Source organism: Barbus barbus (genome assembly GCF_936440315.1).
Source record: "Barbus barbus genome assembly, chromosome: 12".
Classification (NCBI taxonomy): Eukaryota; Metazoa; Chordata; class Actinopteri; order Cypriniformes; family Cyprinidae; genus Barbus; species Barbus barbus.
This window is the reverse complement of record NC_136740.1, coordinates 2,372,197-2,387,517: the sequence shown is the minus strand read 5'-3', so window position 1 is coordinate 2,387,517 and position 15,321 is coordinate 2,372,197. Positions and strand designations below refer to the sequence as shown.

At 38.0% G+C, this 15,321-nt stretch overlaps 1 protein-coding gene across 1 annotated transcript; it reads left to right on the top strand.

The window, feature by feature from the left end:
- Nucleotides 1-2,806: 2,806 nt before the first annotated feature.
- LOC306878621 (microtubule cross-linking factor 3-like) lies at nt 2,807-13,587 on the top strand. The gene is made up of 7 exons (XM_079431059.1): nt 2,807-2,906; nt 4,864-5,556; nt 7,085-7,309; nt 7,501-7,659; nt 8,034-8,102; nt 10,060-11,247; nt 13,289-13,587. Exons 2-7 carry the CDS (start codon nt 4,897-4,899, stop codon nt 13,376-13,378), a joined length of 2,391 nt encoding a protein of 796 aa, XP_079287185.1. The 5' UTR covers nt 2,807-2,906; nt 4,864-4,896; the 3' UTR covers nt 13,379-13,587.
- Nucleotides 13,588-15,321: the final 1,734 nt, after the last annotated feature.

Genomic DNA, 15,321 nt, shown 5'->3' with positions numbered 1-15,321 from the left:
GTCCTGGTGTTCCTCAGCTCCGCCCTGGCTCCCTGCTCTGCCAGCTCTGCCCTGGCTGCCAACTCCGCCTCGCTCCTGCTCCACCTTGGTTCCTGGCTCCACCGGCTCTGCCTCAGTCCTCTGTTGCTTCACTTCTCCATGGACCCGGTACTCCATCCCTCCCCCTGTTCTGCGTCCCTGCCATCTCTCTCCTGGACTCTGGTCTGTTAATGAGTGTCTGGAAGCCACTCTTTAAGGGGTGGGCTCTGTCACAATCTCTAACTGGAGTGCCCACGAGCTCCGCTAGAGGGCACCCATCCTGTACCCTTTACCACTCACCCTAGACTCTATTTTCCATAATCCTCTGCCTGGACACATCATCAATTGCAATCACCCGTCTCTCATCAGATCTCATCATCAGTTCACAGCTGTCTCACATTAGAAGGAATTTAAAAGTAGCACTCACACTCTCTGGCTGTTTCTCAATTCCAAGAACGCAGAGAACGGACTTGTGTTCTCGTGGAGACCAGTCTTGCAAGGCTTCCTTAGAAGAAAGAACAGGGAAGGACGCAAGAACACAGAACACATCCTTGTGAGAATTGAGATGTACTGCGTTCTTGCTTAACTGACCACATAGTCTCAAATATTTCTCCAGAGGTGGCGGCTGATCCTGCAGAACTTCCTGAGATAGTGGCGCTTGATGCTGTGTTCTCCAAGGCGATGGCGCCCGCTGCAGTTTCTCCAGAGGTGGCGACATTACAAACTTATTACAACATTTCATACTGTTATAGACATTATTTCATATAATTGTATATCGTTTTATTTCAGTGTTATATGTTTAACTAAGACTATGTTAAAATGAATTTTAATATGCCAATAAAAATGCAGACTTTCTCTGGGTTTCATAACTTTATTAAAGTTAAGCAAAACAAAATGATAGATGTTTACTTTCAACTTCAAGAGCTGTCGAGTTATAAATAAATATAGATATGAAGTAAAAGCAAGCAGGTTTAAAGAAAATGACAGCAAGTTTAAAGCTTACAGACTTCCGTACACCGGCCGTCCGCAGCGTCTTCTGGGATTTCTAACGGCTTGATTCTCTCAAGTCTGCACTCGATGCATCCTTGATATAAAGAACAAATCCGGGAACTTTTATGCGTCTTCTCTACTTGCGTTCTTGAGAATTGGAACTGAACTGAACTTTGATGGACGGTTGATAATGACGTAGAACGAGAACACAAGGATGCAAGATCACTGAAGAACACATATTGAGAAACAGCCTCTGACTTCGCTGGTGACTGAATGTTAGCCTGTATGTTTTATTTATTTATTTAGTCATTTAGCAGACGCTTTTATCCAAAGCGTCTTACAAATGAGGACATAAGAAGCAATCAAAACCAACAAAAGAGCAACAACGTGCAAGTGCCTTGTCTTGGTTAGCCTAACGCAGTACAGATAATTATTTTTATTTTTTTTTAAACAAAAAGACATATAGATAAAATAAAATTAGAATAGAGAGTGCTAGAGTTAGAGGGTCAAATAAAGATGGAAGAGATGAGTTTTTAGCCATTTCTTGAAGATGGGTAAGGATTCAGCTTCTCGGATTGAGTTGGGCAGGTCATTCCACCAGATGGGAACAGTTAATGAAAAAGTCTGTGAAATTGTTTATGTGCGTCTTTGGGATGGCACAATAATGCTTCGTTCACTTGAACGCAAGCTTCTAGAGACACATAAGTCTGAAGCAATGAATTTAGGTTAACGGGTGCAGAGCCAGTGGTGGTTCTGTAGGCAAACATTAATGCCTTGAATTTAATGCGAGCAGCTATTGGTAGCCAGTGCAAATTGATGAACAGAGGCGTGACGTGCGTTCTTTTCGGCTCATTAAAGATTAATCTTGCTGCAGCATTTTGGATTAATTGTAGAGGTTTGATGGAATTGGCTGGAAGACCTGCCAAGAGAGCATGGCAATAGTCAAGTCTGGACAGAACAAGAGCCTGAACAAGGAGTTGTGTTGCATGTTCCGAGAGAAAGGGCCTAATCTTCTTAATATTGTATAATGCAAATCTGCAGGACTGGGCAGTTTTAGCAATGTGGTCTGAGAAATTCAGCTTATCAATCACAACTCCAAGGTTTCTGGCTGTTTTTGAAAGAGTAATGTTTTCTAGTTTCCATGTTCCTGTCCATGTTTCCTTGTTTTGCCTTTGTAAAATAATTTGAAGCTTTTGTAGGGCAGTATGACTGGGCAAGAGAGAAGGACGACAGACATGATGGCAGTGTGTGTTCATCCCAGATGGTGTGTGTGTGTGTGTGTGTGTGTGATGGAGACGCTCTGGTGGAGCTCAGCTGTATTGATCTGTCAGTCTCACCTCACCCACAGCACTGACATCATCTACAAACTACAAAATCACACCCAAAACATTTATCAAACTGATTTTACAGAGTCACTGGATGTAGAAATCAAGATTTCATGCATGTTTTGTAATATTTCAACAATGCAATTGCATGCTTTATCATTTTATCCTTCTTGAGAAAATTCACAGGAATTTTTTAAATTTCCTTTTTATAAATAGCAACAGACTGTATTTTCCTGTGTTGAATAAATTGAGCTAAATACAATTATTATTAGGCCTATTACTTAAAACATTACATTTACTTTTCTAGGGTGAACAGACAGATGATAGATAGATAGACAGATAGATGGATAGATGGATAGATGGATAGATAGATAGATAGATAGATAGATAGATAGATAGATAGATAGATAGATAGATAGATGGATAGATGATAGAGTCAAACGCCTCTGATGCTCCAGACCCCGCCCCGCGGTGACGTCACCGTATTGATCAGTTTAATGGTGGTTGTAGTCGCTCTACTCTGCCATTATTTTCTCCCCGCACCCTGAGGATGAGAAGATGAGATGTTAAAAGGTAAGAATGGTGTTCGTCTGTTATTGAGGGATGGTTAAGCGTGTTGTCTGTGCGTCTGTTGCTCGGCTGGGTATAAAGAAAGGCTTCAAAGATTGATTCACCTTGAGAAAACACCTCACCGCAACGATATTAAACCCAGTCGGTGTAAGAATGACAAATAAAGTCTTGCTTCACATGGACACGAGGCTGTGGAAGCTAAGATGGAAATTGTAACAATAGCCTTAGGCTATACTGAATTAATGTAACAGATGAGTCTCTGCATATAAGGCTAGTAAATAATAATTTATGATGCTTCTCTTTTATCTTTAAAATTCAGCTGCTGCCACATGATCGATGTCTTTGTTATTTTATTTGTATTTTCCCGTCCATGACTCGTTATTGAATATCAGTCGGGCCCATAGGAAGATAATCGGACCAGTGAAAGAAAAAGACGCGGAGCTGATATAATAGTCTGTCTGTCTTGATTTTATTGACTTGCTGTAAATGTATACGTGAAAAAGACTAGGCCTGTCTGAGCTGCAGCATCACTGAATGATGACAACATCTGATCTGCCATTATAACATCCTGACTTCCCCCTTAAATTAACCATGGTTTTATTGTAGTAAAAGTGGACTAACCATGTTTTCTGGCACATTGATTACCATATTAACCACAGTTTTACTTCAAATACCATGATTAAACTACGGTTAGTGTAGCAAAACCATGGTTAATTTGTGGTTACCGTGGTTTTACTATAGTAACCATGTTTTTTTGTTTTTTTTTTGGGGGGGGGGGGGGGGGGTTAATTTGTAGCAAAGCCATGGTTAATTTTTGTAAGGGCAATCAGACACTCTTACAAGAGCACTGACATTCTTCAAACCTTTTTGAACAAAATAATACGAGACAAAGACATATCCCCATTAATTGTGCGATGGGTTGAGCCCACTGCTGGGAAATCTGCTTTAGCTGGTTTCTACTGTATCTGGTCCGTGCTGGTCATTGTATCTCGTAGACCAGTTTTGAGCTAATATCTTAAGATGATGAAATTACATTATGATCTATATGCAACTACAGATCCGTTATAATAATTAAAATACTGAAACGTTTTCCCTCTCAGCTGCATGCAGGATAAAACATGAAGGATCAATTATTTGAAATTGAGATTTGGATCATCTGAAAGCTGAATAAATAATCTTTCCATTGATGTATAGTTTGTGGACAATATTTGTCTGAGATACAACTATTTGAAAATCTGGAATCTGAGGGAGCAAAAAAATCTAAATATTGAGAAAATCTCCTTTAAAGTTGTTCAAATGAAGTTCTTAGCAATGCATATTACTAATCAAAAATGAAGTTTTGATATATTTACAGTAGGAAATTTACTAAATATATTCATGGAACATGATCTTATTCTTCACTTAAAGGAGTAGCTCACTCAAAAATGAAAATTCTGTCATTAATTACTCACCCTCATGTCGTTCCAAACCCATAAGAGCTCTCTGACCCTCCATAGACAGCAACACAACTGAAATTCCAAATGTTCCCAGGTCCAGAAACGTTAGTAAGGACATCAATAAAATACTCCATGTGATATCAGTGGTTCAACCATAATTTTATGAAGCTACGAGAATACTTTTTGTGCACAAAGAAAACAAAAATAACTTTATTCTTTATTCAACAATTCTTCTCCTCCAAATCCTGTCAAATTCCGCCATTATCGAGAGCACCACAAAGCTCCCGGATTTCATAAAACATTTCTTAATTTGTGTTCTGAAGATGAATGAAGGTCTTACGGGTTTGGAACCACATGAGGGTGAGTAATTAATGACAGAATTTTCATTTTTGGGTGAACTATCCCTTTAATATCGTAATGATTTTGGGCATAAAAGAAGAATGTATAATTTTGACCCATACAATGTATTGGTGGTTATTGCTACAAATATACCTGTGCTACTGATGATTGGCTTTGTGCTCCAGGGACACATATGGATTACGCGCACAGATGACAGAATGGACTCTGTAGAAAACAGCAGCATGAAGCAGCAGCAGCGCGCGTCCTCGCCAGCCAGATTCAAAGACTCGCCGTCCAAAGCGGCTTCCAAAGGCGTGTCTGGTAAAGCCTCCGGCGGCGCATCGAAGAGCGGCGGTAAGAGCAGCCGCAGTAATTCTCCAGTCACTAGCAAAGACCGGCATGCGGCCCGAGGAGCAGCAGCTGTCCACGGCAGTGGAGCAGAAAGCCCGACTCTGAGACGCGCGGAGAAGAGCAAGAGCATCGAGGAGCGCAGCAGCTCCTCCGAGGAGCCCTACGCCGCCGACGAGCCGGGTCTGGGGGCCGATGCTGCTCGGGTGGTGTCCGATCAGCCGAGCTCCAGTAAGTCCTCTCAGGGCAAGAGAGAGACGATGAGAGCCGAGGGAGGCAAGACGGCCAAGAGCGCTGTAGGCTGCGGCCCGGGCTTCTGGAGGGAGGGATGCTTGCAGTCTGAGCTCATACAGTTTCACATGAACAAAAGCTTGAAGAAGGAAAGCGGCATGAAGACGCCGAGCTCACCGGTAACGGAGCCACAGCTGATGCCCACCGATGCACACCGGCCCTCAGAGGCCTTGCCTCCACCAAACATGGAGCTGCAGGAGGAGATTGAGAGACTGGAGGACGAGAACGAATACCTGAAGGTATAGGATGCAAAATGTGGCTGTAAATATGGCTTTATTAGAAAACATTTCAAATGAAATGCATACGATGTCTTTTTGTAATGAACAGCATGCTTTCGATTCTAAATTTACATTTAGTCATTTAGCAGATGCTTTTATTCAAAGCGACTTCCAAATGAGGACAATGGAAGCAATCAGAATCAACACAAGAGTAATGATGTGCAGGTGCTATAACAAGTCTCAGTTAGCCTAACGCAGTAAAAAATTTAATTAAGTTGATTTATATTTTTTGTAGGACATAAGGCCACCCTGAGAACAAAGAATAACTATTTTAAAGTAGTTTGGCAGAAATCTTTTTTAAGGGCGATTAAGAATTATTGAAAGAAAATATTAATACTTGAAACCATAGTGTAGGGAGTTTGTTTTATCATGTGAGGAGAAGAACATAAAACCCCTTAAACTCACGACTGATTCAAGACTGAAGAAAAAAGTGTAGAATTGGACACCATTTTCACTCAGAAACTCATAATAAATTTTGCAAATAATTACAAAGAAACAACAAATAAAACATTTAATTAAACATTACATTTTAAGTAGAAAGACTGAAATGCTTCTTGTTTTATTTGCAGCTTCAAAAAAAAACTAATTTAGAGTGAAATGCAATAAGTCACTTAAAATATTTCAGATAATTTGGCCTTTTTTTTATAACGACATAGCTGGTTAGTTCAGTCAAAGTTCAGCTGATACACAGTCAAACCAAAAAATATTCAGACACCGGATATATTTTTTGATATTATTTTTACTATTTGGTGCAGGACACTGTATTTCATTTAACTGAGGATAGCAAAATAAAGTAAACTGTGACATATTATACACAAAAATTCTTCATACCATGGACTACCAGTAAAATTTGTGATCAAAAATGGTTTTGCTGAAGTGTTTTTTCTTTAATTGCCAATTTGACTTTTTTCCACCACAGACTGAACAAAATGAAGCATTGCTTGGTTTGATCTAATTGTGTTCTTATATTTATCAGCTGACAGCTATTCAAGCCAATTCATTACATACCTTTCTATCAAAGTTATCTGATATTCTCAAGATATTTGTTCTGACACAGTTTAACTCTGAGTTCATTTTCTAAACTATAGCGAATAGACTGTGAGCATGTTGAAGGTGTCTGAATATTGGTTTGACTGTATGTCTAAAACAGTACTTGTGATTCAAAAATACTTTGACATACTGTCAACTGCATGATTAGAAAATATTTTCCCTTAAAAACATGTTTTACAACTTGAATAATTAATATCATATGTATTCAAGGTCTGAGACAAATATCATTAATGATAACTTTTGTTCAACATGCGATAAAGTTTTTTTAAACCAAAATAAATTGGTTGCATTTCTGACAACTGGCTCCGACATTTTAACTAGATTTTAAAATGTTCCACCATTATTTGTCACTAACCAACCTAAAATTATACAAATTAAATATAGTTATGCATATTTTTGTAAGCAAACCTGACTGACATGAGAACTTGTGATTTATTAGCATGAAATTGAAGAAATGCGAGCAGAGATGGATGAAATGAGGGACACGTTCTACGAGGAAGACGCCTGTCAGCTACAGGACATGCGGCGTGAACTGGAGAGAGCCCATAAGAACTGCAGAATCCTTCAGTATCGCCTGCGAAAGGCAGAGAGGAAGAGAATGCGATCTGCAGAAACCGGGGAATTTGACGGGGAACTGCTGAGGAGCCTGGAGCAAGACCTAAAGGTAGAGTCAAATCCTCAAGGCAAACTACAATGCATGTAAACAAATAATGCACGGGTCAGATATGACGTTCTTCACTATGCTGCTAGACTGTACAAACTAGTGTCAAAAAACCACAATCACAAAACAACAATGAATGAGACCGTGACAGTAAAAAGACAACAACATCTCTACAATGTTCATTCCTCTACCAGGTGGCCAAGGATGTGTCTGTGCGTCTGCACAACGAACTGGAGAATGTGGAGGAGAAACGAACGACAACAGAAGACGAGAATGAAAGACTGAGGCAACAGCTGATTAAAGTGGAGGTGACCAAACAGGCTTTACAAAATGAGCTGGAGAAGACCAAAGAGGTGAGAGTATACAGATGGCAAACTAAGCCATTTTCAGTGCACTGTGAGAAAAATGGTATTGAATGAACCTTTTTAAACAATTTTCACTCAGAAATTGCTATAGTTAATATTACAAATACTGATTACTGAATTATGACATTTTTAAGCAGAAAGACTGACATAGTATTTTCTTGTAAAATATATTCTTTTTGTTTACAACTTCAACAAATCTTTTTTGTGCGGTTTGTCTCTCTATACTCATTTAACACATGCACAGGCACATCATGCATAATTTGTTTTGAGAATACAGATACTTTCTGTATAAATAATGAAGTTCCATCATTTTTATTTCTAATGTATTGCAAATTATGAACATGCAATCATATTTCTGTCAGCTCTCTCTGAAACGAAGAGGAAAAGATGTCCAGAAATCAGAGAAGAGGACTCCACTAACCCCATCAGGGGTAAGAGCAATGCTGTTTGCATCCAGAGCCTTTCTGTAGCTCAAAACAGTAGCGCATGATGCTGTAGCAACGCCAAGGTCATGGGTTTGATTCCCAGGGAATGCAAGGACTGACAACATGTGTACCTTGAACAGTGTTGCCAGACTAAGTTGACGATTTTCAGCCCAAAACGTTCACTGCCAAGATAATGTGATACAATTCTATTGCCATGTCAACCAAGGTTTATAAGGACCATTTTAACTTAGTAGTGACAAACTAAATAGGGACAAAATAAAATTAGAAAAATGAATCAATTTCCCCAACAGGAAAACAGATCAAGACATGGCAAATACAGTAAAAATAAATAAAATGTTTCTACCCAAACAGGTAGAAACTATTAAAGTATGTCAGATATTTGCAAATGGCAGTCAAGAAATTAACAGACCTTAACTCTTGGAAACACGCATGCATCGTTTTCTTTTTTTTTTTTTTTTTTTTTTTTTTTTTTTTTTTTTTTTTTTTTTGGCCTGTCAGTAACACAGATAACACATGACAGTACGTATGTGTAGTTATGCTATCATCATTCACAGCCTTTTTTTTTTTTTTTTTTATATTATTTATTTTTTATTAATTAATTAAATTTTATATACCCTTTTATTTAACCATACTATGACCGACAAGACCAGGGGACAGAGGAAACAAGAGAGAGAAAAAAAAAACGCATGCATCGTTTTCATTGTCAACAGCAAAATCAAGCCAATTCAAATGAAGACACAAAAGCTCGGAATAAGCAACATAATTAGTGCAACAAGCTAACTTTTGGGTCATGCACACACCAAAAGAGCCAAAAATTTTACAACAACAACAATAATATGCTTACCTTCATGTTTCGCTTTAACTTCAAACAGAACAAAAGTTGGGTTCACTCTCCAATTTTGTAGTACAACTTATATTACTGTAGCCACAGCAAGCCTGACACTAAGGGTTTGTTTGCCAGTTTGCCTTTAAAATGTAGATTTTAAAACCAGTGTTGGGCGAAGTTACTTTTAAAAGTAATGTATTACAATATTGCGTTACTCAATTAAAAAGTAGCTATTTGCGTAATTTAGTTACTTTTTATGGAAAGTAATGCATTGGTACTTTTGTGTTACTTTTTGTCACCTGAGCTGGGCTTGCCTATTTGTTTTTTAATAAAAAAACCCCCAAAGTCATATTTTTGGCATCTGTAAAGGCTCTTTCACACTAAAAGTGAAATGAATAAGTGCCTCTGCCTCTGAACTCACTCCCAATTTCTCTCAACACGGAGACAGGAGAAGTGTCATTGAATAAACTGGAAAATAAAGTAACCTTATGTGTTAAGTAAACTTATTTGAAGACGTAACTCAGATATTTTCTTGTAAATTTAAAAGTTATGCATTACTTTACTAGTTACTTGGAAAAGTAATCTGATTACGTAACTCGTGTTACTTGTAATACATTACCCTCAAATCCCACCCATCCAAATCTATTTTGATCCGCACAATCATATTCAAAACAGCCCATTTGGGTGGAAATCCTCCCAATCTGGCAACGCTGACCTTGGATGCAGGGTTGTCAGGTTTTCACAACAAAACCCGCGCAATTGCTACTTAAAACTAACCCAAAACTAGCCCAATCGCATTTTGAGGGGGGGTAAAAATACACATTTTCTTTGTTGGGGTTCCCCTGGTAAAATTTGCATTTTAGGGGCTAAATATCACATTATTGGGATTGCTTAACCCGCAGACATGAAAAACAACCTGCGGCAACAGTGTTAAAGTAGTCCAGTTATGCGGAAAAACCACAGATTTGGCAACACTGAGTGTATAGGTAGCTTTTGATAAAAGTGTCTGCCAAATGCATAAATGTAAATGAGCATAGTACTCTTTGGTTTGCATCAACACATGGACAATTTGAAAGTAAATTAAACACCAATTCAAAACCACGTTTTCTTCCATAGGAGGAAAATGAAGATCTGAAATGCCAGTTGGCCTTTATCAAAGAGGAGGCTATCTTGATGCGGAAGAAAATGGCTAAGATAGACAAAGAGAAGGACCGTCTAGAGCAGGAGCTGCAGAAGTACCGCTCCTTTTACGGTGATGTAGACAGTCCTCTCCCCAAAGGCGAGGCTGGAGGTCCTCCAACCACCAGAGAGTCCGAGCTCAAGCTGCGTCTGCGGCTGGTGGAAGAAGAAGCCAATATATTAGGCCGCAAAATCGTGGAGCTGGAAGTGGAGAACCGCGGGCTGAAGGCAGAACTGGACGATATGCGTGGGGATGAGCTGTCTGGAGGGACGATGGACCCCTCGTCCAGAGAGCAGAGCGAGACGCTCTCCGAACTTCGGCAGCAGCTGCAGTTGGTGGAGGACGAGGCTGAGCTTCTGCGCCGCAATCTGGCTGACGTGGAAGAGCAGAATAAGATGATAACCAGTGAGCTCAACAAGCTCAAATACAAGGCCGGCTCACACGAGGGATCGCGCTTTAGCAGCGGAGCGATCGATGGAGCGAAATTTGCAACCTTGCAGGAAGAGCTAAAAGTGGCTAGACTGCAGATCAACGAACTGAGCGGGAAAGTGATGCAGCTGCAGTATGAAAACCGTGTGCTGCTGTCCAATATGCAGCGCTACGATCTGGCCTCGCATCTCGGCATCCGCAGCAGCCCGAGAGACAGCGACGCAGAGAGCGACTGCGGCCGCAGGGAAAGCGACGACGACTGCTCTCGCCTCACACCGCATCGCAAACGCGAGGGTCCCGTCGGCGGAGAAAGCGACTCAGACGAAGTCCTCAACATCCGGTGCCTGACTCCCACTCGCTCCCTTTACACCCCAGAGGGACGCTTTTTACCGAGAGGTTTCAAAGACCGCCAGCAGATGATTGATATCCGCATGGAGGCAGAGAGGTTGAGCAGGACCATCGACAGACTCATCGCTGATACCAGCACCATCATCGCGGAGGCTCGTGTTTACGCCACCAACGGAGAGCTGTTTGGAAGAATGGATGAGGATGACGAGGGCGGTCGGATACGAGAGCACGAGCTGCTTTACCGCATCATTGCTCAGATGAAGGCCTTCAGGAAAGAGCTGCAGAACTTCATTGACCGCCTGGAAGTCCCAAAACCAGAAGACCGAGAAACTGAAGAGCCTCTGTCCGTAAGTGCAAATAAACGCGAGACATACCCAAGTCTGTTTAAAGGAATATTTGGCCTGAAATTAACATTCAATCATTATTTAATCATTCTCATATCATTCTGACCCTGAATGCCTTTTTTTTTTCTTCAACAAAGGAGATATTTTGAAGAATGATACTACGTTTATTCTCATCGCATTATAATCTGACTAACTTCAGTATTCGTATTCATTCATTTTCAAGTAATTTTAAGAACAGACTGAATTTAACTAGTTTATATTCACTGCAAATCTTTGCATTCTGCCGTGAAATTAAATATAGCATCAGGTATTAATGATTATTTTGATAATCGATTAGTTGGCTGATTTTTTTTTTTTTATTGACAGAAAACACTTCTACGTTCTGCCCAATGTCCTTCAAACAAACGTGCCAACTGAATGCCATGAAAACATACAGTGCTTAACAATGTATTAGACCACCTGTCATCATAAAGAGAAAACACAAATATTTTAGGAATCTGTCAAACAATTGTTTAAATATAAAAATGTTATTTATTGGGAAAATAACAAACAACTAATTAGTATTTATTCACATAATAACAAAAATGGCTTTTCATAACAGCTTGCATTCTTGCTGGTATTGTTTATGTACTTTTTGACTGTAATTGGGTATACGAAAAAACAAACACATTATAAAGCGCTTGACGTTTTTCTGCTTTTCTTAGTTAAGAGCAATAATTATATTATGGCATTATAAATAGCCAACTACTGGTTCTAAAGAGCTTATGCATATTGAAGGACTAACCAATACAGAAAGCTAATTTATTATTTTTTTTTTCACCAATGCTGTTAGTTTAGAGCAGCAGTGGCACAAACCTTACGTAATTTGTTTCAAACCTTACATAAATTTGTACTGTATATAGGCTAGTGAATATAGCCTAGTTTAGTTGTCTTTACTGTCATTTCTTTATCCTCTAAAAGGTGCCTATATGAAGCGTCTGATATTTATTTTCAGGCGATTACACTTGTACAGTTCCTACTCATAAAATACATTAAAATATAAAAATAACTCATTAATTTAACGTGCAACAACAGATGATATTTCAGCACAATGAATGTTTTTGTGCTGAATATTAATTGCCTCCCTTTTTATCGATTAGTTGTTGCATCCTTAGTTCGACCTCAATGATGATGTTTGCAGATGTTATTGACATATATGGCATTTTGATTTGACAGCTCTGCTGGAGAACAGATTTTTTAGAAAACAATGGCTTCAGTTTTGGTCTGTTTGTCAGACAAGGCAATCATATGACGTCAAAAGGCTTGGTATAAAATGCATGATTAAAAAACTGCATAAACATTTGCTTACTCTTAACATAACTATAAATAAATAAAACCAGCGGTTAATCTTTAGTTTGGGAACCAATTCTCACTATTAAGTATGATTTTTGCCTTAATAAGATCCTAATTTGCTGTTTATTAATAGTTAGTAAGGTAGTTGTTAAGTTTAGGTATGGGGTTTAATGATTAAGGGTCTAAAATATGGTCATGCAGAATAAGGCATTAATATGTGCTTTATAAGTACTAATAAACAGCCAATATGCTAGTTATATGCATGCTAATTAGTGACTAGTTAATAGTGAGAATTGGTCCCTAAACTAAAGCGTTACCAAAACAGCATACGGGTGTTTTGGGCTTTGAGTTGGACTTTTCCTTTAATTTCATATGGTTTGGATAAATTTGATATTTTTTAATCTTGAACATATGTAATGAATATTTCACTGTTCTGCTTCTCTCTAAACTCACTGTTCCTCTCTCTCTTATATTTCCTCCTCTATTTTAATATCAACCCAGATGTTTCAACCTATTATTTTGCTTATTCTCATCCTTGTCTTATTTTCATCTTTATCGTATGCCACTATTTTCAAACTAGTCTTTCTTTTCACTCTTTTCTTTGTTCTGTAAACTTTCATTTTTAATTTATACTACAGTTTTGTTGCTTTCTTCCTTTTCTTTTTTTTCTGCTTTCTTAATTTATCATATTGATTTTGGACACGTCATTAAGGTTATGCAGGGCACAGGAAGTGATCATCATTTCAGGCACAGACTACAGTCACTCAACCAAACACAAGCTTGCATTCAAATACAGCGATGACAGCTGCGCTTCACTGATTGCATATATTTGGTGAGTATTATTTGGTATTTCATTAATGTGTTACAATTAATACAGTTTAAATTATGCTTTTGCATTAAGTCCTAATTATCTGAATATTTATACAGAACATGAAAACTTCTTTGCTCCAACATTTTATTGACTGTAAAATATGTTTAGCAAACAATAATAAAACAATTTGTGCATTGTACATTAGTAAAGCAACGTGTCATTGATTTCTGCAGCATGTTATCCTATTTATATTCTCCCTATTCCCTCAAGAACCCAGTTGGCCATATGGTTATTTGGAGATTAAAAAAGTTCTTGATGTGATAAGTGTATTGGTAATAAGTTTAATCTGTTAACAGAGGACAAAGTGAAGCCCTTCTCTGAAGCTCCAGTGCTTAATGATTTTCTAAAGAACCATATAACCATTTGACATCAGGATGTAAAACCCACTTGAAACCTTTTGCACTTTCAAAATAAAGAATGCGTGATGTGTTTATATCAAATTTTGTTTTCAAGGTTGATGATCTGCTTTACACTGAAAACTGTGAATATTGGCAACTTTTGTACTCATTGAAACCCGTAACACTAGTTTGAGCACTACTGCAAAATGTGTCATTTTTACTGTTTTCGTTGAGATGTTTGTTCTGTCTTTTTGATTCTCATAGTTATTGTCAGTATGACACGAGTGAATGTAGTGCATAAGTATTTTAAACTGTACCAATCTAGTGAAAAGTGCAAAATACTCTAAAAGCGGATATGTGCAGTTTTTATTATTAGGATCTTTTCTACCTGACCTAACCTTTGAAATTTAACTTTGTTAGTGTGACCTAATTAGGTTGATAGCCATACTGAACATTTTGTGACTTAAACCAGCGTTTTGGTGTTAAATATTTTCTCATATGCAGCTTAAAAAACTATAAGTAAGCCATTCATAGTCTAATCTTCTGGAGAGTTATCATATTTGCATGTAGCGCTATGAAAATGGCCTCATTTGTTTTGAGCGGCCCTCTAATCTGACTCAACTGTCTGGTTGGTGGAGTAGTAATTGTTGACGGGAGCGTATTTGAAAAGCTGTTTTATTTGACTTACAATCTTGTTTGGTGGCACCAGTGGTTCAGAAATGACATGCTTCATATATATTTATATTTACATATATATATTTATATTTATTTTACAGTTGTTTTCTAAACATCTGAAACCGGGAATGTAGGCCACATTTTAAAATAAAGCAAAGTCGATCGCCACCGTATGTTGATGAATTTGGCTAAAATGCTACTTGTTAATTCTGATTAGAAATAAATGTAAAAATATATTGAATACGGAGTGTAATATTACTGTTTTAAAAAATATTCTATTTAACTCAAATATGGATGCATACCAGAACAAGTTGACATACTTGAAAAGTTTCTCATAGTATATATATATATATATATATGTTGTGGACCCATCAAAATAAAGTGTTAGAAGATGATAAGCAGACAGTCTTCTACAGTTTTTTTTTTTTTTATTATTTATTTATTTTTTTTCAACTGCTTGCACACGAAATCTTTACTTGTCACACAATTTCTGAAACCTGACGCTCAAACACCAGTACCACACGCCAAATCTGCAAAACCATACACTAATTCTCGGCCTTTGACTTTCTCAGCTTTTTTGCAAAACACAACACAGTTCTCTATGTAACACACAAAAATCTATTTTGCATTTTGTGTGTGCAATTCCTGGATTTGTGTGTAAAGTTTGGAAAAAAAGAGCCAATAAAATAACTGTAATATTCTAATGACTGCTAATTGACATGTAGATACAAAGTTACTGTTAGTAGAAAACCTAAAGCGGACTATCAAAATAAAGTGTTGCCCATTTTTACTATCGTTTTATTACTATTACCATACATTATGGTCATTTTAGAGATTTTTTTAACACACCATATATAGCCT

Excerpts from the sequence above, each read along its gene's own strand:
- LOC306878621 (XM_079431059.1), top strand. The coding sequence starts at position 4,897 with ATGGACTCTGTAGAAAACAGCAGCATGAAGCAGCAGCAGCGCGCGTCC. Across the intron at positions 7,310-7,500 it reads GCCTGGAGCAAGACCTAAAG|GTGGCCAAGGATGTGTCTGT; the intron begins GTAGAGTCAAAT and ends TTCCTCTACCAG. Across the intron at positions 11,248-13,288 it reads AAACTGAAGAGCCTCTGTCC|GTTATGCAGGGCACAGGAAG; the intron begins GTAAGTGCAAAT and ends CACGTCATTAAG.